The sequence below is a fragment of the Mobula hypostoma genome, chromosome 12 (genome assembly GCF_963921235.1).
Source record: "Mobula hypostoma chromosome 12, sMobHyp1.1, whole genome shotgun sequence".
In the NCBI taxonomy this organism is placed as follows: domain Eukaryota; kingdom Metazoa; phylum Chordata; class Chondrichthyes; order Myliobatiformes; family Myliobatidae; genus Mobula; species Mobula hypostoma.
The window spans coordinates 98851191-98875665 of NC_086108.1; the positions used below are offsets into that span (position 1 = coordinate 98851191).

Genomic DNA, 24475 nt, shown 5'->3' on the forward strand with positions numbered 1-24475 from the left:
AATTTGTGAGTCGAATTGCAACACTGGTGTCATTAGAATTGCCAACCTCAAAAAGAAAAGTCTGTACTTGCCTTTTTAAAATAGGTAAGCTTCCCCTTTGAATTGTCAGGTAATTGAGGATATGGAAGAGAAAAATCAGTAAGATTGCTAGAACTATGAAATCAATGGTTAGGGCCCAGTGAATCATTGTAGGTAATTCTGTGCACTGTATTTAAAGGTTGTAGACACAATAGGAGAGAGATTTACTGGGATGGATGATTTTCAATTATATAGAGAAGTTGGAAAGGTTTAAGGCAGAGCACGGGCTGTGCCCAGCAGACAGAACATGTCTTATAAGGAATGGTTGAGCAAACAAGGGCTTTTTTCTTCGGAGCGAAGGAGGACGAGAGGTGACTTGATACAGATAGAGGAAACAGCCACTGCCTTTTTCCCCAGGATGGCAATAGTTAAAACAAGAGGTCATACTTTCAAGATGATGGAGGAAAGTTTAGGATGGATGGCAGAGGCAAGTTTTTTTCCTCCCCCCACACAGACAGTGGTAGGTGTTGAGGGTGATGGTAGAGGCAGATACATTGGGGATATTAAAGACTTTTAGATAGGCGCATCGATGAAAAAAGCATTGAGGGCTATGTGGGAGGGAACAGTTATAAGTTAAAAGATCGGCGCAATATTGTGGTCAAGGGTCCCGTACTGTGCCGTTATGTTCTCAGCTGGATCAGGAATACCCTGCTGTAGAAGGTGATGCAAAACTGATTCTGTAAATAATGCAAAAAGGGAGCTGGACATATTCTTGTGGAGATCGAAGACAAAGGGATACAAACAAAAGAATGTGGGACTAAGTACGACTAGTCCTTTGATGAGCGAGCACAGCCACACAGTAGAAATGCCTTCATTTGTGATGCTCCTTTCCTTTTCCTTGAGGCTCACAGATCTTCCACGGTGACTACATTTCAATTTAAATAAAAGCACATCGCTCATTCAGCCTCTCTTCCTTCCATCCTCAACCTGACTTGAGGCAATGGAGTTGAATTTGAATTGACTATATTTCTTCCATCCTTCACAATCATGAGTAAAAATCTTTATGTTACATCTCTGTCTGAATGTACAACGTGCAATTTATAGTAATTTGTAATAAATAGTATGTACAACAGTTAATATGGTATAGAAATACAATTGTATCAGCATGAATTAATCAGTCTGATGTTCTGATGGAAGAAGCTGTCCAGGAGCCTGTTGGTCCTGGCTTTTATGCTGCGGTACCATTTCCCAGATGGAAGCAGCTGGAACAGCTTGTGGTTGGGATGACTCAGGTCTCCAATGACCCTTCGGGCCCTTTTTATGCATCTGTCTCTGTAAGTGTCCTGAATAGGAGGAAGTTCACATCTACAAATGTGCTGGGTTGTCCGTACCACTCTCTGCAGAGTCCTGTGATTGAGAGAAGTACAGTTCTCATACCAGGCAGTGATGCAGCCAGTCAGAATGCTCTCAATTGTGCCCCTGTAGAAAGTCCTTAGGATTTGGGTACTCAAACCAAACTTCTTCAACCGTCTGAAGTGAAAGAGGCGCTTTTTTCACCACACGGCCGATACATACAGACCACGTGAGATCCTTGGTGATGTGTACGCTGAGGAACTTCAACCTTCTCAACACCAGATCCATTGATGTCAATAGGGGTTAGCCTGCCTCCATTCCTTCTGTAATCCACAACCAGCTCCTTTGTTTTTGCAACATTGAGGGACAAGTTGTTTTCTTGACACTACTGTGTCATTCGTTTCTGATAAATCAATCTGGATAGACCATCTCAGAGGAAAGTGAAAGGCCTTCATTATCCTCTACTCTTCATCATATCATGTTCTAGAGTAAATCTGGAAGCAGACCTTCAGACCTTTACAAGACAATGCAAATTGTTGTTCCAATAACAATGAACACTGATTTGTAATCTATCTCATTCCTTCAAAACAGGGATTGCCTTTGTTCTATTACTTTTGGTGAATGATGCTAATTAAGTCCTTACAATGCAGAAGATTCAAAAGGCAATAAGACAAAGGAGGATACCAAGGAAAACGTGGAGGGAAAGTCGTTGGGTGCATTTAAAGCAGAGCTTGATAAGTGCTTGAAAGGGCATCAAAAGTTACGGGGAGAAGGCAGGGGAATGGAATTTAGAGGGCAAATAAATCAGCTATGATGGAATGTCAAAGTAGCCTCCGTTGGCCCAAAGGCCCAATTCTGATCCTGTGTCTTACGATCTAGTAATTGTTCAGCAGGCAGAATAATAGCTCAGCATGGCCAGATGGGTCAAAGGCCTGTTTCTGAGCTGCAATGTTCTATAACTCTATAATCGAACAAAATATAATCAATTCCTATAGTTGTAAAAAGCAGCTTAGAAGATAAGGTAACTGATGAAATCAAGCCTTTCCCTTTAAACAGTTTTTCGGGATCCTACCTGAATCCCATCTGGGATCCTTACTTCAGTTGTGGTTCCTCCGTTTTCTCCAAGGGATGAAGCTCGTGGTGGCGTGAGTGGAGGTTCAGATTCAAAATCTAGTTTTCCTACTGGCAGATCTCTGAAAAGTAATGCAGTACACAAATTCAGTCACATGCCACAACCTTCAGACACACAGCAAAATGCAAATTAAAGCACCAATGTTATAAATAAGTGACAAACAAAAAGGAACGGCAGTTGCTAGGAATCTAAAACAAAGAAAAAATACTGGAAACACTCTGCAGGTCAGACATCAACTATAGAAAAGAGTAAATGATTCACGTCAAAGACCATTTCTCAGAATAAAAGATAAACTTGTTTGATATAATCCAATTTCTAAATTAACTTTGAATGCTAAAAACAAAACCATTTAACCGTCTGCATTCGGACATCGCTAACGTGCCACAACTAGCAAATAGGCTGTATGATTCAAATGTGACCACTCCAACACCTACCAACAAAACAAATTCCCCCCCTCCCACCCCATCAAAGTCCAAAATATTAAAAGTTCCCAGCTCTTTAAACATTTCAAGTACAAAGGCAGCATTCTGATTCGGCACGCAAACACGAGGAAATCTGCAGATGCTGGAATTTCAAGCAACACACAAAAATTGCTGGGGAACGCAGCAGACCAGGTAGCATCTATAGGAAGGGGTACAGTTGATGTTTCGGGCCGAGATCCTTCGTCAGGACTAACTGAAAGAAGAGATAGTAAGAGATTTGAAAGTGGGAGGGGGAGGGAGAGATCCGAAATGATAGGAGAAGACAGGAGGGACAGGAGGGATGGAGCTAAGAGCTGGAAAGTTGATTGGCAAAAGGGATATGAGAGGATCATGGCACGGGAGGCCTAGGGAGAAAGAAAGGAGGAAGGGAGAAGTCCAGAGGATCTCAGGGAGTATAGTGAGAAGGACAGAGGGAGAAAAAGGAGAGAAAAATTTTTTTAAAAAAATTATATATATATATATATAAAATAAATGAATAACCGATGCAGTAGTTATTTATATATATATATATATATATATATATATATAATTTTTATTTTTCAATTTTTTTTTCTCTCTCCTTTTTCTCCCTCTGTCCCTCTCACTATACTCCGAGATCCTCTGGGCTTCTCCCTTCCCCCTTTCTTTCTCCTTAGGCCTCCCGTCCCATGATCCTGTCATATCCCTTTTGCCAATCAACTTTCCAGCTCTTAGTTCCATCCCTCCTGTCTTCTCCTATCATTTCGGATCTCCCCCTCCCCCTCCCACTTTCAAATCTCTTACTAGCTCTTCTTTTAGTTAGTCCTGACGAAGGGTCTCGGGCTGAAACGTCGACTGTACCTCTTCCTAGAGATGCTGCCTGGCCTGCTGTGTTTATGTGTGTTGCTTCTGATTAGGCATTTTCCATTTCAAGGAAGCCAAAGGCAGAAGGGAGCTGTTGAAACAACTAACGTAAAGAGTACTCGTAAGGTAGCAAAGCATAGTTAATGTAGAAAATTATCCTAAGAAGTTAAAAATGCTGAATAACAAAGGCATTCTCTTTAAGACTAAATAATAATTAACTGAGGTGTTTATGATACCAAAGCCATTGATCAGAGAGGTACCAAAATATCATTAGATGGGCAGAGCTTAAAGGGATATGGGCTGAATAGAGGAAATTGGGACCAGCTGACTGGGCACCATGGTCTCGTAGGGCCAAATGATCTATATCTGTGTTGTACTGCTTTATGATTCTGTGACAGCAAGCAACTATTCTACTTTCAGGTAGACCAGTGGAGATCAGGCCTAACAAAATTCAAATTAAGCCGATGGGTTCCCATGTAAGGAAATATGTCTTCAAAGGACAGTGAAACTCCAGAACAGATGCCTTCAAAAGCTGCTGCATGTAGGTTATAACTTAGAACAGTATGGCGCAGTTAAGTAAGTTACATGTACATCGAAACATTGAGACGTACAGAGAAATAAGTTGTCTTGCGTCAGCAATCAACACAGTTGAGGATTGTGCTGGCGCAGCCTGCAGATGTTGCCGTGATTCCAGAACCAACATAGCATGTCCGCAACTTACCTAACCATGTGTCTTTGGATTGCGGGAGGAAACTGTAACACCTAGAGGAAACCCACGCGGTCATGGGAAGAATATAAACTCTTTATAGGCAGTGGTGGGAACTGAACCTTAATCAGTAATTACTGATGCTGTAAAGGGAATATACTAACCACTACTCTACCCTACCACCCAGTATGGGTCCCTCAACCCACAGCTGTGTGCTGACCTACAGAGCCCTACTCCACGATCAGCTTAATCCTTCCCCTCATAACCGTAACCTTCTATTTTGACTACATCCACATGTCCATCAAGGAGCCTCTTACGTATCCCTATTGATAAATGAATATTTTAAAAACTGAGGGCTTGAACTGCACTCTCTAGTTCTTATGTTCACTCCTTTGTAAACAGAATAGTCTCTCAGAGGGTAATGCAAGTTTGAAATTCTCATCCCCTGAGGATAACTGGTGGTTACGTTATTAGATATATTTAAGGAATTGAGGGTCACAGGCAACAGGCATGCGTAGGACAGCACAGATCAGCCATGATCACATTGAATGGAGCAACAGGCTCAAGGGTCCTAGTAAACTACTCCTACGAACTTGCAGCGGTTAAGAGGGGCTCACAAGCCAGAATGAATTTTGCCTTGCACTAGAATACACACACACACACACACCCCGCAAAGATATCTGTTAGGCCTAACAGTACTACAAATCAATTTTTTTGCTAGTGATTTGCAAGATTTTCTTAATACATCAAATGGTCACTAGAACACATTAGGTTTACTGATAGTATTCAAGGGAGAAAAGCTGCCAACTTTATTTGGTAAGGCCCCTGTGCAACTCCAGACCCACAAAAAATACGGTTGATTCTTAGAAACCTTCTGATATGATGCAAGTAATTCACTTGTATCGCAACCACACATTAAAGTAGAAAGATTAAACCCAAACGAACCATGCAGCATCACCCTAGCCACCAGAGCAGCGATGGCAAAAATATTTCCAACCCTGTCATACATGCAAGATTTCCTTCACAAACATTAGAAGAGCTGTTTCACAGACTCATTAAAGCAAGAGTAGGACTATCTTTCTCATAAAATTATACTTGGCAGAATAATATTCCAGTCCAATGTCTGGGTATATTCTGTCCAACAGCACAACCTCACCAGGGGTGGCATCATAAATGTACACAGGCATCAGCTGTAAGAGTCTTCAGCACTGACTCCAGATCCCATAAAGTCTCATGGCATCAGATCCAACAAGGCAAGACCTCCTCCAGATTATATCAGAATCAAGATTTAAATTACATGAAATTTGTTGTTTACGGAAAGTCATAAAAATGACTATAAGTTATATGTAATAATTTGGTGAGGGTCCAGAGGAGGTTCACAAGAATTATTCTGGGAATGAAAGGGTTAACACATGAGGAGTGTTTGATGGTTCTGGGTCTGTACTTATTGGAGCTTAGAAGAAAGAGGGAGGGATCTCATTGAAACCTATCAAATATTGAAAGGCCTAGATAGAGTGGATGTGAAGAGGATATTTCCTATAGTGAGTGTGTTGCTTTGGATTTCCAGCATCTGCAGATTTTCTCATGTTTGTGATTTACTGCTCCACTACAAAGTCTCTTCCAGAGATGCCTCCACTGAAGAAGTTTAATTCTTCCCTTCGACAGGAGTTCAGTGAAACCCTCTCTCACTGCTCCCCGTGATACTTCTTCCTCCCCTCCCCCAGCTTCTTGTTCTGATTCCAGTCCCGATGAAGCGTCTTGGCCCAAAATATTGACTGTTTACTCTCTTCTTTAGCTGCTGCCTGACCTGCTGAGTTACTTCAGCATTTTGTGTGTGTTGCTTTGGATTTTCAGCATCTGCAGAATTTTGTGTGTTTGTGATTTCCTATAGTGGGTGAATCTAAAAATAAAGGAATGTTCCTTCAGAGCAGAGATGAGGAGAAATTTCTTTAGCCAAAGTGGTAAATCTGTAGATTTCAGTAAGATCCCCCTCATTCTTCTAACTCCAGCATGTAGCCATCCAATGGTCCTCATATGTTAACCCTTTCATTCCCAGAATCATTCCCGTGAACCTCCTCTGGGCCTTCTCCAAATCATTGCCACAAACTGCTGTGGAGACCAAGTCACTAGGTATATTTAAAGCAGTGTTCTTGATTAGTAAGAACATTAAAGGTTACAGAAAGAGGGGAGAATAAATCAGCCATGATGGAATGGTGCAGACTCAGTGGGCCATATGACCTAATTCTGTTCCTATATTTTATGGTCTTACAAACTCTGGTCTCGCCAGTAAAGCATGGATCTCAAAATATGAATACTTAAAAAGAAACATTAAGCACACCAATTAGACCTCAGACCTTACCCACAATTGACATTAGACTAACTGGCCTTTATTTTGGAATCTTTCATTTCCTTAGGATGTACAATTTGCTTCAGAGCGCATGACATATTTTAGAAATGCAGTCACTGTTTAATTGGTGATGACATGGCAACCAATTCATACAATCTGAGGGCCCAGGTAATATTATGAGAAAAATGATCTAACTATCTATTTTAATATTGGTGGAGAGAATTGATGTTGGCCAAGGAATATCACCATTTCATTTTCAAATACTGCAACACGAACTTCACACTGATGAGAGAGCAAGTGTTGCTGAAGTCGTTGGAGTGGACTTCAACCCACAACCTCTGACTCAGAGGCAAGCACTCAGCCAAAGTTGATTCACTAAATTCCTTGCAGCCCACAAAGTGAATCATGATTTGAAGACAATATGCTCAGTTATAGTCCCACTGGATGTAAATTATTGGAAACTACATGTAACTCATGTAGTACACAGGCTGTTCTTTCTTCAATTGGATAGGATTTAAAAAAAAATAGAGCTTGGTTGCAAGCGAGAGTCAGAAATAGCTTTTGGCAAGAATCTTCAGTCAAAATGAAGTTTACTTTCTCCCAAACTGACACAGGTGGCTCATAGCTAAAACATCAAAGCATAAAGGAAAATAACCAATGTACAGGCTCTGGCACCCATTACTTTCAGTAGATCAGCTCAGGGGTATTTTCTTCTGACAGGACTACAATTGCTCAAATACAGGAAGACTGATATCAGGTCGGTAAATCTACTTCTTCCCATGCTAAACAAAAGCAAATTAACACTTTCCTCACCCCAGTTTTTAAATCAAAGACAAATTACTTTGATCAAACATTCAGTGTGGACTTTGTAGAAAGATGGTGCTCTGAAAGTAGTTTTCTGAATTCACTTGTTTTCCAATTTTTTCAAATAATCAAGACAACGTACCCAGTAGAATCTGTATTTTCTCTATGAGGAACAGCTGGCACAGCTGCAGGGATAGAAGCTGGAGGGCTAAATGTGCCAGAGTTATTTACTGTAGGAACAGCTCTCCTCACCAGTCGTCCCCATGTGGCAATATTAATATTCATTTGAGGAGCTCGAAGGAATGTTTTGCCTATAGTGATGAGAAAATAAGAGCATGAATATTCTAGTTATTAAACAAATTGCAAAGATTTTGCAAGTCTTTTCCTAATGTGCTCAGTCCTTCTAGACAGTGAACTTCTGCATCATAAATTAATTAAATTAAATAAAATAAATTAATTAAAATAAATTAGTGTCTATTTGAGTTTAAATAATTACCTTGTTGTTTTGGAAAGATCTTCTTTTGTCTTTGCAATTTTGGTCGCCTTTCAATAACTGGATTATAGAAAGTTACCTAGAAAATACAGCCAACTTTATTAGACTTGGAGCTAGTACAAGAGGCAAACAGAATTATGATTTTAGCTAAATTCATACCTCTGCAAATAGAGTGCCCTGTGGTTCCAGATACAGGCACATTCCATGCCGTTGATTATCTAGGAAGTCTTCTAAGCGTAGAAATTTCACAGCACAAAGGGAGCGCCAGTCACGCCAATAAACGGACATCTCCAGTTCACGTGACTAAATAAAAGATTAAAACTGATTACCTGAGAAACTGGAACTTCTCATAATTCAGCAACTTGAAACAAATGTCAAGATCATCCAAAAGGATGGTTTTAAACTGGATCATCAAAAAAAAACACCAGGATATAGTTTCAAACAGGTTTACAATTTGACCTCAGTTCCATCATTTATATAAAGTGATGTCAATACCACAGAGTGAAGATGGCAATAGTCCAGTGACAAGTGTATGTACCATTCTAACATGGGATGCCAAGATTCTAGATGGCACCACAAATAGTCTGTGAGATGAGCTTTAAAAAAAAACTGAAATCTCTCAATAGGAGAATTTGACAAAAAAGATTAAATTTAATTGCTTATACATTCACTGTTATAAATGATTCTAAATTAATTTTGAAATCGGCCTTGAGAGAATCTCATGTTGAATAGTTGCACAATAACAGATTCTCACGTTAAAAATTTCAACAGAAACACATGCTTCCATATTTGCCTTTCTGAGCATCAAAATTCCTGTTTACTAATCCTGGTTTTATACTTGGCAAGTTAAAGAGTTTGTGCCATTTATATTTTGAGTACAAATTTTCTGAGTAAGAAATACTTTGAACAAAAAATACACTGAATATTCTAACAATGACAAAATCTACACAGTTTGATGATGGTTGGGAATCAAGAGAGCATAAGATAGTTAGATTCAATCTCTAAAACTGAACAATATCCAGTTCATAGCTGGTCGTATGCAAAATTCCACAACTGATTTAGGCTTACAAACGAGACTTGTATCTAAATTCCTAATGGCGGTATTTGTTTATTTACAATTTAGGCACACATTAAAAAAAAGGCAAGAAATAAATCTCAGCTTAGAGTTTGTCCTTACTAATAAAGCAATGCCCTACTTCTTGCAAGAATGGTGGCACAGTTTCTTTTGCTCACCCGATCTAGTTCTAACGTAAACTTCTGATCCCATGACTGATTGGAAACTGGCTTCCAACTGGTCTGTCCAACCACTGTATTATCCAGCTTCAGTACAGCTCCTATTTCATCTGTGAGGACAACAGTAAATACTTCATTAGGCATTGCAAGAGGATTTGGACATTTGAGAAACTAACTATGTAAGATTTAATCACTATAAATTTTGAATTTATTCCAAAAAACATCAAAATCTACTGCTATGTGCAGCTTAAGACATCATGGTTAAACTTTAATATTTATTAAAGTTGTACATTCATTTTAAAACTGCATTATCCATGTAGATCATCTAGACACTGCCAAAATTTTAATTTAACTATCAAATTATTAAAACGAGATTTCAGCAAACACATGGTATGTGTCACTTGTTGGTTGAGACAAACCAAAATTCTAATTTATGTTACGGTTACACAGCTGAAGGATGCAGAAATATATTAACCAACATGCTAATCTTTGCTTCAAATAAATTTGATCCCCTTCTAGTACAAAGCAACTTACTGCAACTACCTCTGCAGTTGTTCCCTAAAATTAAAAGATTACTTAACTGGACAGATCTTCTGTTTTGACAGGATAGCGGCTATTCCCACTTCGGCTTTTACTTGTCCTGCTTATAAAGGAGGATCTAGTTTCATTTGGGCTCCAGCCAGGTAAGGGAACAAACGTGTTTTTTGAACGACCAGGAACAGTCTCCAGCAGGTCTTGACATCCCATAAGCCTAACTTCCAGGCTACCTGTTGATAGTGAATCAGTTACATCTCACACCACATAAAAGCAAATTAACATTCATGTTTCACCACTGATAAATTATTGGAGAAGGTTATTAGGATCTGGATTTACTTGCATTTGGAAAAGCATGGCTTATTGGAGAAAGTCAGAATGGCTTTGTGTGGGTGTTTAACCTGGAACTAAGTAAAGCATTTGATAAGGTCCTTTTACAATAAGCTTGTTCAGAAGAACAAGGCACAAAAAGACACAAAATTTGCTTGGTCATAGAAAACAGAGGGGAGTGGTGGAGGGCTGTTTCTCGAACTGGAGGTTTATGACTAGTTGCTGACACCTCTGTTGTTGGAGTTACATATACGATCTGGATGAAAATACAGGTAGACTGATTAGTAAGCTTGCAAATAATACAAACATTGGTGCTGTGGATTGTGAGGAAGATTGCAAATGACAGAAAAGGATAGAGATCAGGTAGAACTTTGGGCAGAGAAGCAGCAAACAGGAAATTAACTTGGACAAGTGCTGCAGGTCAAATGCAAGAGGAAAGTATCCAGTAAATGGTAGTTGCCTTCGGAGAATTGACTTGAGAGACAGAGACAGAGAGAGCGAGAGAGAGGGAGAGAGAGACAGATGCAAATTCACAGGTCACTGAAAGTGGCAACATAGACAGGTTAATAAAGAAGATGTATGTCATGCTTGATCATTGTCTGGGGCACTTGCATAACAGTAGGAAAGTCATGCCGCAGCTTTAATCAGGACACATTTGAAATACTGTAGATAGTTCTAGCCTCCACACTATAGAAGAGATGGGGAAGCTTTGGAAAGGGCGGAAAAAGAAGTTTACTGGAATGTTGCTTGGAACAGCTGTAAGGAGAGGTTGGACAAAATTTGGATTGTTTTTGTTGGCGTTGTCAGAGGCTGACGGGCAATCTGATAATAATTTATAAAATTACGAGAAACAGTTAAGGCAGTTTTTATTTCCAAGGGTAGAAACCTTCGTCTGGTCAGGGAGAGTAAGGAGGAGATAGATTGGAGCAATAGGCAGGTAGTCACACTGGGGCCTTGGGAGACAGGTAAGTGGGTAACAGTCAGGAGAGGGAAGGGCAGAAGTCAGATGCTAGAGAGTACCCCTGTGGCTGTCCCCCTTAACAATAAGTACTCCAGCTTTACTGTTGTTGGGGGGGGGGTCAGCCTACCTGGGGGAAGCAATAGTGGCTGCGCCTCTGGCACAGACTCTGGCCCTGTGGCTCACAAGGGTAGGGAAAGGAAGAGGATGGCAGCAGTGATAGGGGACTCTATAGTTAGGGGGTCAGACAGGTGATTCTGTGGACACAGGAAAGAAACACGGGTGGTAGTTTGCCTCCCAGGTGCCAGGGTCCGGGATGTTTCTGATTGCATCCACGATATCCTGAAGTGGGAAGGAGAACAGCCAGAGGTCATGTTACATATTGGTACCAATGACATAGGGAGGAAAAGGGAGGAGGTCCTGAAAACAGACTACAGGGAGTTAGGATGGAAGTTGAGAAGCAGGACCACAAAGGTAGTAATCTCGGGATTATTACCTGTGCCAGATGACAGTGAGTATAGGAATAAAATGAGGCGGAGGATAAATGCTTGGCTGAGGGATTGAAGCCAGGGAGCAGGGATTCAGATTTCTGGATCATTGGGACCTCTTTTGGGGCAGGTGTGATCTGTACAAAAAGGATGGGTTGCAGTTGAATCCCAGGGGAACCAATATCCTGGCTGGGAGGTTTGCTAAGGCTATTGGGGAGAGTTTAAACGAGAATTACTGGGGAGTGGGAACCGAAATGAAGAGACAGAGGAAGAGGCGGTTGGTTCACAATTAGAGAAAGCTTGGAGACAGTGTGAGAGGGAGTTTAGGCAGCTGATAGAGAAGGGACGAGCTCAAACTGATGGTTTGAGATGTGTCTATTTTAATGCAAGAGTATTATGAACAAAGCAGATGAGCTTAGAGCGTAGATCAGTACTTAGAGCTATGATGTGGTCATTACAGTGACTTGGATGGCTCAGGGGCAGAAATGGTTACTTCGAGTGCCAGGCTTTAGATGTTTCAGAAAGGACAGGGAGAGAGACAAAAGAAGTGGTGGGGCTTGGCACTGTTGATCAGAGATAGTGTCACGGCTGCAGAAAAGAAGGAAGTCATGGAGGCATTGTCTACGGAATCTCTGTGGGTGGAAGATAGGAACAGGAAGGGGTCAATAACTCTACTGGGTGTTTTTTTTTTATATAGAATACCCAATAGTAACAGGGATATCGAGGAGCAGATAGGGAGGCAGATCCTGGAAAAGTGTGATAATAACAGGGTTGTCGTGGTGGGATATTTTAATTTTCCAACTATCAACTTGGCAACTCCCGAGAGTGAGGGGTTCAGATGGGGTGGAATTTTTTAGGTGTGTTCAGGAAGGTTTCTTGACACAATATGTAGATAAGCCTACAAGAGGACAGGCTATACTTGATCTGGTATAGGGAAATGAACCTGGTCAGGTGTCAGAACATTTTGGAGATAGAGACCACAACTCTCTCTCCTTTACCATAACATTGGAGAGGGATAGGAATAGACAAGTTAGGAAAGCGTTTAATTGGAGTAAGGGGAAATATGAGGCTATCAGGCAGGAATTTAGAAGCTTAAACTGGGAACAGATGTTCTCAAGGAAATGCACAGAAGAATTGTGGCAAATGTTCAGGGGATATATGCGTGGAGTTCTGCATAGGTACATTCCAATGAGACAGGGAAAGGATGGCAGGATACATGAACCGTGGTGTACAAAGGTTGTTGTAAATCTAGTCATGAAGAAAAGAAGAGCTCACGAAAGGGTAAAAAAACTAGGTAATGATAGAGGTCGAGAAGATTATAAAACTAGCAGGATGGAGCTTTAAGAATGAAATTAGGACAGCCAGAAGGGGCCATGAGAAGGCCTTGGCAGACAGGATTAAGGAAAACCCCAACGCATTCTACAAATATGTGAAGAGCAAGAGGATAATACGTGAGAGAATCAATTGTGACAGTGGATGTGTATGGAACCGGAGGAGATAGCAGGGGTACTTAATGAATACTTTTGCTTCAGTTTTCACTATTGAAAAGGATTTGGCGATTGTAGGGATGACTTACAGCAGACTAAAAAGCTTGAGCATGTAGATATTAAGGAAGAGGATGTGCTGGAGCTTTTGGAAAACATCAAGTTGGATAAGACACCGGGACCGGATGAGATGTACCCCAGGCTACTGTGGGAGGTGAGGGAGGAGATTGCTGAACCCCTGGCAATGATCTTTGCATCATCAATGGGGACAGGAGAGGTTCCGGAGGATTGGAGGGTTGCAGATGTTGTTCCCTTATTCAAGAAAGGGAGTAGAGATAGCCCAGGAAATTATAGACCAGTGATTCTTACTTCAGTGGTTGGTAAATTGATGGAGAAGATCCTGAGAGGCAGGATTTATGAACATTTGGAGAGGTATAATATGATTAGGAATAGCCAGCATGGTTTTGTCAAGGGCAGGGCGTGCCTTACGAGCCTGATTGAATTTTTTGAGGATGTGACTAAACACATTGAAGGTATAGTAGATGTAGTGTATATGGATTTCAGCAAGGCATCTGATAAGGTACCCTATGCGAGGCGCATTGAGAAAGTAAGGAGGCATGGGATCCAAGGGGACATTGCTTTGTGGATCCGGAACTGACTTGTCCACAGAAGGCAAAGACTGGTTATAGACGGGTCATATTCTGCATGGAGGTCAGTGACCAGTGGTGTGCCTCAGGGATCCGTTCTGGGACCCTTACTCCGCGTGATTTTTATAAATGACCTGGATGAGGAACTGGAGGGATGGGTTAGTAAATTTGCTGATGACTCAAAGATTGGGGTTGTTGTGGATAGAGTTGAGGGCTGTCAGAGGTTACAGCGGGACACTGATAGGATGCAAAAGTGGGCTGAGAAGTGGCAGATGGAGTTCAACCCAGTTAAGTGTGAGGTGGTTCATTTTGGTAGGTCAAATATGATGGAAGAATATAGTATTAATGGTAAGATTCTTGGCAGTGTGAAGGATCAGAGGGATCCTGGGGACTGAGTCCATAGAACACTCAAAGCTGCTATGCAGGTTGACTCTGTGGTTAAGAAGGCATACAGTGCATTGGCCTTCATTAACTGTGGAATTGAAATTAGGAGCCCAGAGGTAATGTTGCAGCTATATAGGACCCTGGTCAGACCCCACTTGGAGTACTGTGCTCAGTTCTGGTCACCTCACTACAGGAAGGATGTGGAAACCACAGAAAGGGTGCAGACGAGATTTACAAGGGCGTTACCTGGATTGGGGAAGCATGCCTTATGAGAATAGGTTGAGTGAACTTGGCCTTTTCTCCTTGGAGTGACAAAGAATGAGAGGAGACCTGATAGAGGTGTACAAGATGATGAGAGGCATTGATTGTGTGGATAGTCAGAGGCTTTTTCCCAGGGCTGTAATGGCAAGCACGAGAACACACAGTTTTAAGGTGCTTGGAAGTACTGAGGATGTCAGGAATAAGTTATTTTTATGCAGACAGTGGTGAGTGCATGGAATGGGCTGCCGGGCACGGTGGTGAAGGTGGATACGAAAGGGTCTTTTAAGAGACACTGGATAGAGCTTAGAAAAGTAGGAGGGCTATGGGTAACCCTACGTAATTTCTAAGGCAAGGACATATTCGGCACAGCTTTGTGGGCCGAAGGGCCTGTATTGTGCTGTAGGTTTTCTATGTTTCTAACCGGCATGTACTAGAGGGCAAAGATTTAAGGTGAGAGGTGAGCTTAACGGAGATGTACCATGAGAATGTTAGGTATCTGGAAAGTCCTGCTAGGGAAGGTGACAGAAACATATACAACCGTGACACTTTGGAGACATTTAGACTGACACACAGGGAATAGGGTGCATTTTGGTTGGTGAAATGCAGGAGGAAAGTATACAGTACTGACTGTAGACTGACTGACAGGGAATAGAGAGACACTGCATGGATCACATTAGTTCAGATTTACATCCTCAGTATAGATATGGTGAGCCAAAAATCCTGCTCCTGTGCTCTGCTATTATGCTCTATGTCAGTATCAAGCTGTGAGAAGACTCCTGGAGACAATGTTCCTTTACCTAGTATTATGAACAATGCTGTTTGTAAGGAACGGCAGGGTTTACTAAGAAAATTCTAAATTTGTTGAGAAATACTAATGATTACAGAGCAAATGACAGAGAATGCTGGGAAAAGAAATGGAACTAAGAGAACAAAATGCAATGTGGGAGATTACCTTGTATGCTGAGACAGAAACTTGGAAGTGTGGCCACTGGCAGAACAAATTCATGGAGAAATTAAAAAGATATTTGATTTTCTTTGACAAAGTATATGAATGTAAATTACTTGACAGAAGTTGGTGGAATTAGAGGTAATTATTATGGTGGATTCTACAGTGGAAAGTGATTATTACAGTCTTTACTATTTCCCCTTTCATTAATGAAGTGGATATAGGTATTGGCACAACAGTCTGCATTTCCACACGCTGAAAATATGTCCCAGAATTAGTACCATGAGTCAGAATTATACAAAGTAAACCTTATTGCAAAGTTTCTACATTTCACAACTGGCACTTCATATAGGTGATGAACAAGTACTGACTACAAGTGCTGTAATAGTAAAATCTTTCCAGTTCTTATATTTCTTCACAACATATTTATAAGAGAGACAGCATGGAACAGGCCCTTCTGGCCCAACAAGCTACGCCAAGTGATCCACCTATTTAACCCTAGTCTAATCACAGGACAATTTCCAATGACTAATTAACCTACCTGGACTGTGGAAGGAAAGCACAGCACCCGGAGAAAACCCATGCAGTCACGGGGAGAACGTACAAACTCCTTACAAGCAGCAGTGGGAAATGAATGCAGAACTCCAATGCCCTAAGCTCTAATAGCATTGCACTAACGGCTGCGTTACCATAGTCCCTCCTGTTTTTGGAGCACTCACATGAATCCCATTCCCCCACAACCTATTCAGTCACATACACCCATTAACATTCCCGATCCTCCCACCAGCCATCTAAACCAGGTGCAAAATTCAATAACCAATGAACTAAACCACCTATTTATTTTTGGGCTGTGGGATGAATCCAGAGCACCCATGGGAAACTAATGCTGTGACAAGGAAAATGTACCAAATGTACAAACAGCAGTGGAGGTTAGAACTGAAAAAAGGTCTCTCAAGCAGTGAAACAATGTATTGCCCACACTTCTCCAAATTCACTGGAAGCAAATTCTCCCAGATCAATCTCCCAGGCCTATTTACACCCACGAAGTTGGGGAGGCCATATCATTCCCATGACGCACATTTGTGAATCAGACACTGAAGCTCTGTCTCAGTAAGACAATAACATCTCTACAAATTCCTGGGAATCTTTTGTTCATGAGGAGGAGAATTCAGGATGCTTTTTAGGATGGAGGACATGTGGAAAAGGAGATAACTCAAATCCCGAGCTGAGTGTCACCCTTACAAATGTACTGTAACAGTCAAGTGATTTTGCCAAGACAAAGATATTGCCTTTATTGTATGGAATTCCCTTTAAAATGAAGCAGTAACTAAAGAAAAAAGGTTCCTATTGCAAAGATAACTTAAAACACAGCACATTTGTTCTCTTACTAAAGAATTTGGATAGGTCATCTTTTAGGACCCCAGAGGTGGATAATCTGCGGCAGTGAAGATTCAGCAACTACGCGAGGAGGATAATTCACTTACAACATCCTAATTATTCAGATTTGTTTCTTTTTTAAAGCTGGATTTTTATTTATGTGAATCACCAATTCACAGACAATTAAGACAATGAAAAGTTCAGACTTGGATCTGTCAACTTGGACATGTGGATCTGACAGCTTTTTTGGTGCCCGTTCATCTCTCACATTCTGGGTAATGATCTTTCAGTCAATGCTTAGTATAGAGGGTCAACAAGGAATAGGAGAAATGGTGAGTAGTTAGACAAGATGCATGGAATGGATAAATGCAAGTTTGTGAGGATGGAGATGGGGAGGTTAATGAGAGCCTGAAAGATTAGACCATAAGAGAGGAGAGCTGAATTAGGCTAATCGGCCCATTGAGTCTGCTCTGCCATTCCATTTTGTCAAAACTTGATCCTCATGGTAGAATAACAGTGCTCAGAACACTAACAGACTATGCGACAAGAGAACGATGAAGATGACTGGAAGGTGGTGCCTAAAAAACTTCTATTATATTGTGGCGGGGGGGGGGGGAGGCAAGGTAGTAGAATTTATTCTGATGTTTTGGAAGCAAAAATTCCAACAGTGACACAATAGCCTGTGAACTTTGAACAAAAGGAACAATACTCAAGTTAGAGAGAATATTTGTGAGAAGTGGTGAGGATGTTACATGATGGCAGTTGTTGGTAAAGAACAGAGCAAGGTGGTGTAACCATAATGAAAACTGAAGAGCAAGTTAGAAACTAACTTTGTAAAGTTTTTTTTAATTGAATACTTGAGCTGTTGGTTCAATGAGAAATTTTTTACTTCACTGATTTCGTTTACTGCAGCCCTTGATAACAATAAAAGTCAAAGTTACAGATGACAACAATAACTTGCATCTGTGTGCAAACTTCAGGGGTCTACCATTCTGCGTTGCTTCGGATTTTCAAATACAAAGCTGTACAGTACTTGTGAGGAAACACATGTAGTTACTCTGTTGAATTTGAATGGATTACAAAATAAAAAAGCTTGGTTCTTCTACGAACATTCTTGTTGGGCGTATACTCCATTGTTTAAAAGCCTTGCAAAACACTGGAACTTTAGTTTTGCCAAACTTAGAGATCCAATATGCCTCACACTACCATGCTGCCTTTGCAAGCTGGATCAAGATAAATTGATCTTATCAATCTCATAACTGCAAAACGGAACAGGTGATTACAATCTGATTGTATTGATCCACTGCAAAAATAAGCATTCCCTCAAAATCAATTTGACAAGAAAATATTTCAAATGCATACCTGTTAATGCAGCAGGTTTAGATAATGTGCTGTACTGATTCTGTGGGTAAATCACACTGTGACGTGGACTGAGAGCAGGCGATGAAACCATTGATAATTCGTCTTTGATTATACTACTCTTTGGATGGTTTTTCGGTAGTTCACTCAGTCTTTGTTCCAATGAGTATTTTAAAAGATCCAGCTTCTGGCTTGATTCATTAAATCTTGCTTGTGCCTTGCCAAGAAGGGAGAAAAAATTACTTGTATTAAATGTATTGGAAACACCCAAAAATGAAGATACAATTAGTTTTTTTTCTTTTAAATTACCTCTGAAAGTGCTTTCTTGTCAGGAACCTTTCCAGAGCCAAGCAGTCGCATAACATTTTTTGCTCCTTCCGCTACTGCGTATTCTATTCTGAAGTGATGTCTAAGCTCTTCAACTCTAAGCTCCAGGGGGCTTATTCCAGGCTTTGATGCTTGAATAAAAACACAATTGCAACAATAGTTTCAAAAGCAAACAAATTATGAAAATGGTAATATTTTGTACACAAGCCCCTCTCCTCCAAACAGTAGAGTTACTTGCCACGTAATGAATTAATGTTTCCAAATATAAACAGATTATTGCTTTGGAACATCTAAACTGGAATAGCTCTTGATGGCTGCTCTCTGGTAGCAAACCTCAAATACATTTCTACACTGTCACTAGGTATTTCTCAATACATCTTGAATTTTGTTTGCATCCTTCTTGTTTTCAATATTTAACAAGTACAGTATGCTTATCTCAGAATACACAAATGAGCTTACTTTTGCAAGCATTGTTTTAAAGTATATCAGTCTCTTGACCATCCGTTTAAGTAATAATCTGCAAGTCAAAATCAAATTGTTGTACGTTGAACTTTAGAAGCAAGTGGAGTAGATCATGTCTTTTGCGCGTCGTGGGCAGCAGCAATATGAATGTTGATTCAGTTCTGGCTAAGATTCAGTTCTAGATAACAGACACCCACAGAACTCAGGGGAAAGGGATGGAAAGATGACAATAAATGCATTTAAATAGCATGTTGCAACTATTCAAGTTAATAAGATACTTACAAATAATGCATTCTGATTTGAGTAATCAGATAATCATATCTCAGGAAGGATGTATTGTCGTTTGAGAGTCCAGAGGATGTTCATGAGGATGAAGGGGTTAACATATGAGGAGCAGTTGGCAGCTCTGGGCCTGTATTCACTGGAACTTGGAAGAATGCATGGGGATCTCATTGAAACCTACCTAGTGTTGAAAGGACTAGATAGGGTGGATGTGGAGAGGATGCTTCCTATGGTGGGGGTATCCAAAACTACAGGGAACAGCCTCAAAATTGAGGAGCGAACTTTTAGAATAGAGGTAAGGAGGAATTTGTTTTAGTAAGAATAGCGAACCTGTGGAATGCTCTGCAACAAACTATGGCGGAGGCCTAGTCCGTGGGCATATTTAAGACAGAATTTTATAATAACTTGATCAGTCAGGGCATCAAAGGCCAGAGGGAGGTATATTGGGTTGAGTGGGATCCAGGATCAACCATGATGGAATGGCAGAGAAGACTTGATGGGCTGAATGGCCTAATTCTGCTCCTATTTCATATGGTCTTATGAATATAATACCACGTGCTTGAAAACTCATTTTTATGTTCACTATGCTGAATGTCACCTCGACCTTTCTGTATAGAGTCACCAACTGTTTCATTTGCTGAAGAGTTGCAAAAGGAATTGAACAGAATGCAATCATCAACAAACAACCTCACTTCTTTGTTTCATATACTCATCACATTCAGTTCAACAACCAAATAAGTACTCTTACTGCTGGACAGGATATCTCCACACACACTCTAAGGATGACCTGCTGGGAGAATACCTTAGACAGCAGGCAGGGGACATAGAAATGGAAGTGGGTGAAGCAGAGCCAGAGGACCAGAGGCCATAGCAGGACAAGCTATTACATCGGATGTACAATCACCAGATATCAGAGATGGCTGACACAAGGAATTCCTACCAATGGTTAGAAATGGCAGGGCTGAGGGACAGCACAGAGGCACTGCTGATGGCCGCACAAGAACAGGCAGTGAGCACAAGAACAATAGAAGCCGGGGTCTATCACACCAGACAAGACCCAAGATGCAGACTATGCAAGGAATCCGTTGAAGCCATCCAGCACATAGTAGCATGGTGCGAGATGCAGACAAGGACAGCATACACTGAATGGCACAACGAAGTTGCAGGAACTGTGTACAGGAACATCTGCGCTGAGTAAAGATTGGACACTCCCATGTACAAATGGGAAACAGCTGCGAAGGTAATGGAGAATAACAGAGCTAAGATCCTGTGCGACACCTCCAAATACAGACTGATAAGCAGGTATGGCCAACCAACCAGACATAGTAATACTGGAAAGGAACAGAAGAAAGCAATAGTAATTGATGTGGCAATCCCAAATGACAGTAATATCAGGAAGAAAGAATTTGAGAAGCTGGAGAAATACCAGAGCTTGATAGAGCAGATAGAAAAGTTGTGGAAGCTTTAAGCCAGAGTAATCCCAGTGGCAATAGGAACACTTGGAGCGGTGACACCTGGACTGGGAGGGTGGCTCCAACAAATCCCAGGAACAACATATGAGATCTCGGTCCAGAAGAGCGCACTGCTCCGAACAGCAAGGATACACACACTATATATATAGTATCATTTATGTATTGCACTGTACTGCTGCCTAACAACAAATTTCATGACATATGTATTTAACCTGATTCTGACTACAGGAGGAAGAAACTGGGGCTTCATGAATATTCTTAAAATAGACAATAGACAATAGACAATAGGTGTAGGAGTAGGCCATTCGGCCCTTCAAGCCAGCACCACCATTCAGTGTGATCATGGCTGATCATCCACAATCAGTATCCAGTTCCTGTCTTATTCCCATAACCTTTGATTCCGCTATCTTTAAGAGCTCTATCCATCTCTTTCTTGAAAGCACCCAGAGACTTGGCCTCCACAGCCTTCTGGGGCAGAGCATTCCATATATCCACCACTCTCTGGGTGAAAAAGTTTTTCCTCAACTCGGTTCTAAATGGCCTACCTTTTATTCTTAAACTGTGGCTTCTGGTTCTGGACTCACCCATCAGCGGGAACATGCTTCCTGCCTCCAGCGTGTCCAATCCCCTAATAATCTTATATGTTTCAATCAGATCCCCTCTCAGCCTTCTAAATTCCAGAGTATACAAGCACAGTCGCTGCAATCTTTCGACATATGACAGTCCCGCCATCCCGGGAATTAACCTTGTGAACCTACGCTGCACTCCCTCAATAGCAAGAATGTCCTTCCGCAAATTTGGAGATGAAAACTGCACACAGTACTCCAGGTGAGGTCTCACCAGGGCCCTGTACAGCTGCAGAAGGACCTCTTTGCTCTTATACTCAATTCCCCTTGTTATGAAAGCCAGTATGCCATTAGCTTTCTTCACTGCCTGCTGTACTTGCATGCTTGCTTTCAAGCTAAATGCAGCTAAATAGATTCCTGATCAGCAAGTGGTTAAAGATTACTGTAGGCAGGCTCCAATGCAGAATTGAAGTTACGGTCAGATTAACGATGATCATAATAAATAGCAGAACAGACTTAAGGGACCTAATTGCTTATTGCTACTTCTGATTTGTACACACTATATTCAACTGCAGTTCCAGTTATATGTTAGATGAGCTAATGGTTAATATCAAGTTTCAAAACTGAAACAGGTGGAGTTAAGATAGCGCTAAACGGCAACTCCTTTGCTTGCGTCTTCGGAAACAGCTCTATTTCCATGTTTAATATCTTTATTTTTCCCTTTCAGGGTTCTTTTGAAGATCCTGACTTAGAGTTACACACTGACTTCGGTTCTCTGCGGGAGTGGGAGATGTTCTCGGGGTTTCAGGACCGGCCAACGTTTGGCATGCCAAGGGTTAGGCCTAAGAGGCAGCCTAGTGTTTGGAAGATCTCGGGGGTCAGTGTCACGGCAGAAGACTTGGGTGTTGTCAGGGAGGCCGGAAAACCTTTCGCCGTAGGCCCGAAGACCTGAGATCTTTGCGCTCTTCAGGCACAGAGAAAAAGCGACAAAACGAACTTTAACATCGTAAACCAGCAGGTTGTCGTTATGTCTCCCGCTCGCTGTGAAAATGGGGGACACCTCCCTCTCCTTTATTAGGGAGAGAGAGAAGCTGTGGGTTGCCAAATGCCAGATGAATTGCAATAGTCTTTGGGGTAACTGCAAAGTCTGTGTCTTTGCTATCGTTTAGCTCACACTTGTGCTTGGTAGCAGGTGCGTGTTTTGTTTTGCTGGTGGGGGGAGGGGGGATTGTTGCTCGCCGCCACTTACGCACGGGAGGGAGGAACTGGGGGGGGGGATCTTTGGGGTTCTCACGTTTAACTGTGTTTTCGTGGATGTTTTGTGAAGAAAAAGCATTTCAGGATGTATATTGTACACATTTCTGTGACATTAAATTGAACCTTTGAAAAGTGTGTGTTGCCACAATTGTCTTTATGGGAGATTTTTATTCTACTAATGCAAATCAATAAGGTCAGACAAATTAACAGACAGAAGGTAAGAGGCCAACTGGGGGATGGGACGCAGAAGTTGCTTGATGACAGTTTATGACTGGCTTAAAGGACCAGCTAATTTTTGAGCTCTTTATTCTGTACCAACCATTTTTATCCTCGTAGGAAACCAAGATGATCAAATTCATTTTATGATTCCACATGCATCAATCTTTAACACTCATTGCCTTATAATACCTACCTGAAATCATCCAAACTAACAAGAGATACTCTAACAATCCCAGATTACATAAATTAATTTTGGAAGCAGGAATAACAAGGCAGAACAGGGGTTAATCTTCACACTGCAATTTACAAGATAATAGTTTGTGCAGTAATGTCAGTGTATACACATATTTAGGTCATAAACCCAATCAAACAAGAAGTCTCTTACCTATTCCATCTGTGTTTTCAAATACAGCTTCACTCGTCTGTGTAGACTTAAGAATTTGCATCCTTATAACTTCTATTTTGGTTTTACTATCTTGAAGCATTTGTTGAGCTGCCGCTAACAACTTTCTATCCTGGGAATTAAAAGTAGAGTTCAACAAAGTATAAAAAAAATAAAGTTAGAGCACTTGCAAAGTCTGACCCAACAAAAAATAAACAAAAGACTACATAAATTGGTAATACAAAGAGCTTTATATCTGTATTATTCTAATACCCATTGAACACTAGCGTATTTAGATTTCTATCTTCAAAAGATTACCATGTAGCTTCCATAGTGTAACAATAGAACTGAAGTGTTACAGGTCAAAGGGATGAAAATTATTCATACTTTGAGCAAGTTGCCTACATTTCATTGACAATCTTGAAAGTAATTCATTGCAATTCTGGATATTCAATAAGCTGCCAGAGGAATTTCTGAACTTTGCTGTTGCACTCCATTCTTTTGTGTGGCATCCCAACGTGACTTGTCAACTTGCTCAACAATGGGAGGTGGTAAAATTAAGAAATTTCTATATTCTCTTTGCTCTTTCTTTGTCCCACCCAGTCAAATCTTTTCACTACAGTCCACTAAGAAGACCCTTACAAAACCAAGGAGTCAACTTATAACAGATAACACTGAGATGCACAGCAAACTAGCACTGCTAAATAAAGTGTGATTGGAAATTATTGTATTATTAACAATGGAAAGGCAGCAAAGACTGCAGCAGAAAGGGTAACTTGAAGTTAAGCAATCTTGCTGCACTTGTCTAGCTTTTTCTTATTAGTCTATTCCTATTATCTAACCCAAAAGCTTCAAGGCAGCAAAAAGTCGTTAATGACACCAAAACAATAAAAAAAACTGCCACAATCTTTCCATTCCACGTTGTCAACACAAACCAATAACATTCTAAAGTGACATTACTGGCTGTGTAATTTATCTCTGAGGTCAATCCAGTAGCAAATGCTTTCAATATATACTTATCTTCTGATACTATGTGAGAAGCTTTTAGCTGAAAAATCCAGTTTCCAATGGGAATCCAAATCATAAGCTCTCAACTTTACTTTGAAGCTTCTTTGCAATCAGGTAGTGACAAGACTTAATGACTTCTCTTATTGAATTTACTAGTATTTTTGAAAACAAACGGAGGTCTAGTTTGGAGACTAGTTTGTTCAGCAGAACTCTAAACATTCAATGACAAAGAAACTGGTACTGCCTTTTAGTAGAGAGAAAAAAAACAATCAGGCGACAATGTGCAATATTTCAACACCCATTTAAGTGGAACAACTGCAGTTTAGAGATTGCCCTGTCCTG

General features: G+C 40.9%; 1 protein-coding gene across 3 annotated transcripts in view; it reads right to left on the reverse strand.

Annotated features, from left to right (window-relative positions):
• Nucleotides 1–24475, reverse strand: part of LOC134355032 (serine/threonine-protein kinase N2-like) — a 160186-nt gene that overhangs the window by 31073 nt on the left and 104638 nt on the right. For 2 of the 3 annotated variants that reach the window (XM_063064693.1, XM_063064695.1), the window contains 9 exons: nucleotides 23129–23258; nucleotides 18468–18616; nucleotides 18162–18375; nucleotides 9972–10157; nucleotides 9391–9500; nucleotides 8317–8460; nucleotides 8161–8236; nucleotides 7807–7975; nucleotides 2444–2564 (listed from right to left, as the gene is read on the reverse strand). In XM_063064693.1, the coding sequence (XP_062920763.1) occupies nucleotides 2444–2564; nucleotides 7807–7975; nucleotides 8161–8236; nucleotides 8317–8460; nucleotides 9391–9500; nucleotides 9972–10157; nucleotides 18162–18375; nucleotides 18468–18616; nucleotides 23129–23258 (1299 nt within the window). The remainder of the gene's footprint in view (nucleotides 1–2443; nucleotides 2565–7806; nucleotides 7976–8160; nucleotides 8237–8316; nucleotides 8461–9390; nucleotides 9501–9971; nucleotides 10158–18161; nucleotides 18376–18467; nucleotides 18617–23128; nucleotides 23259–24475) is intronic. The other variant, XM_063064694.1, reaches the window with a different exon arrangement.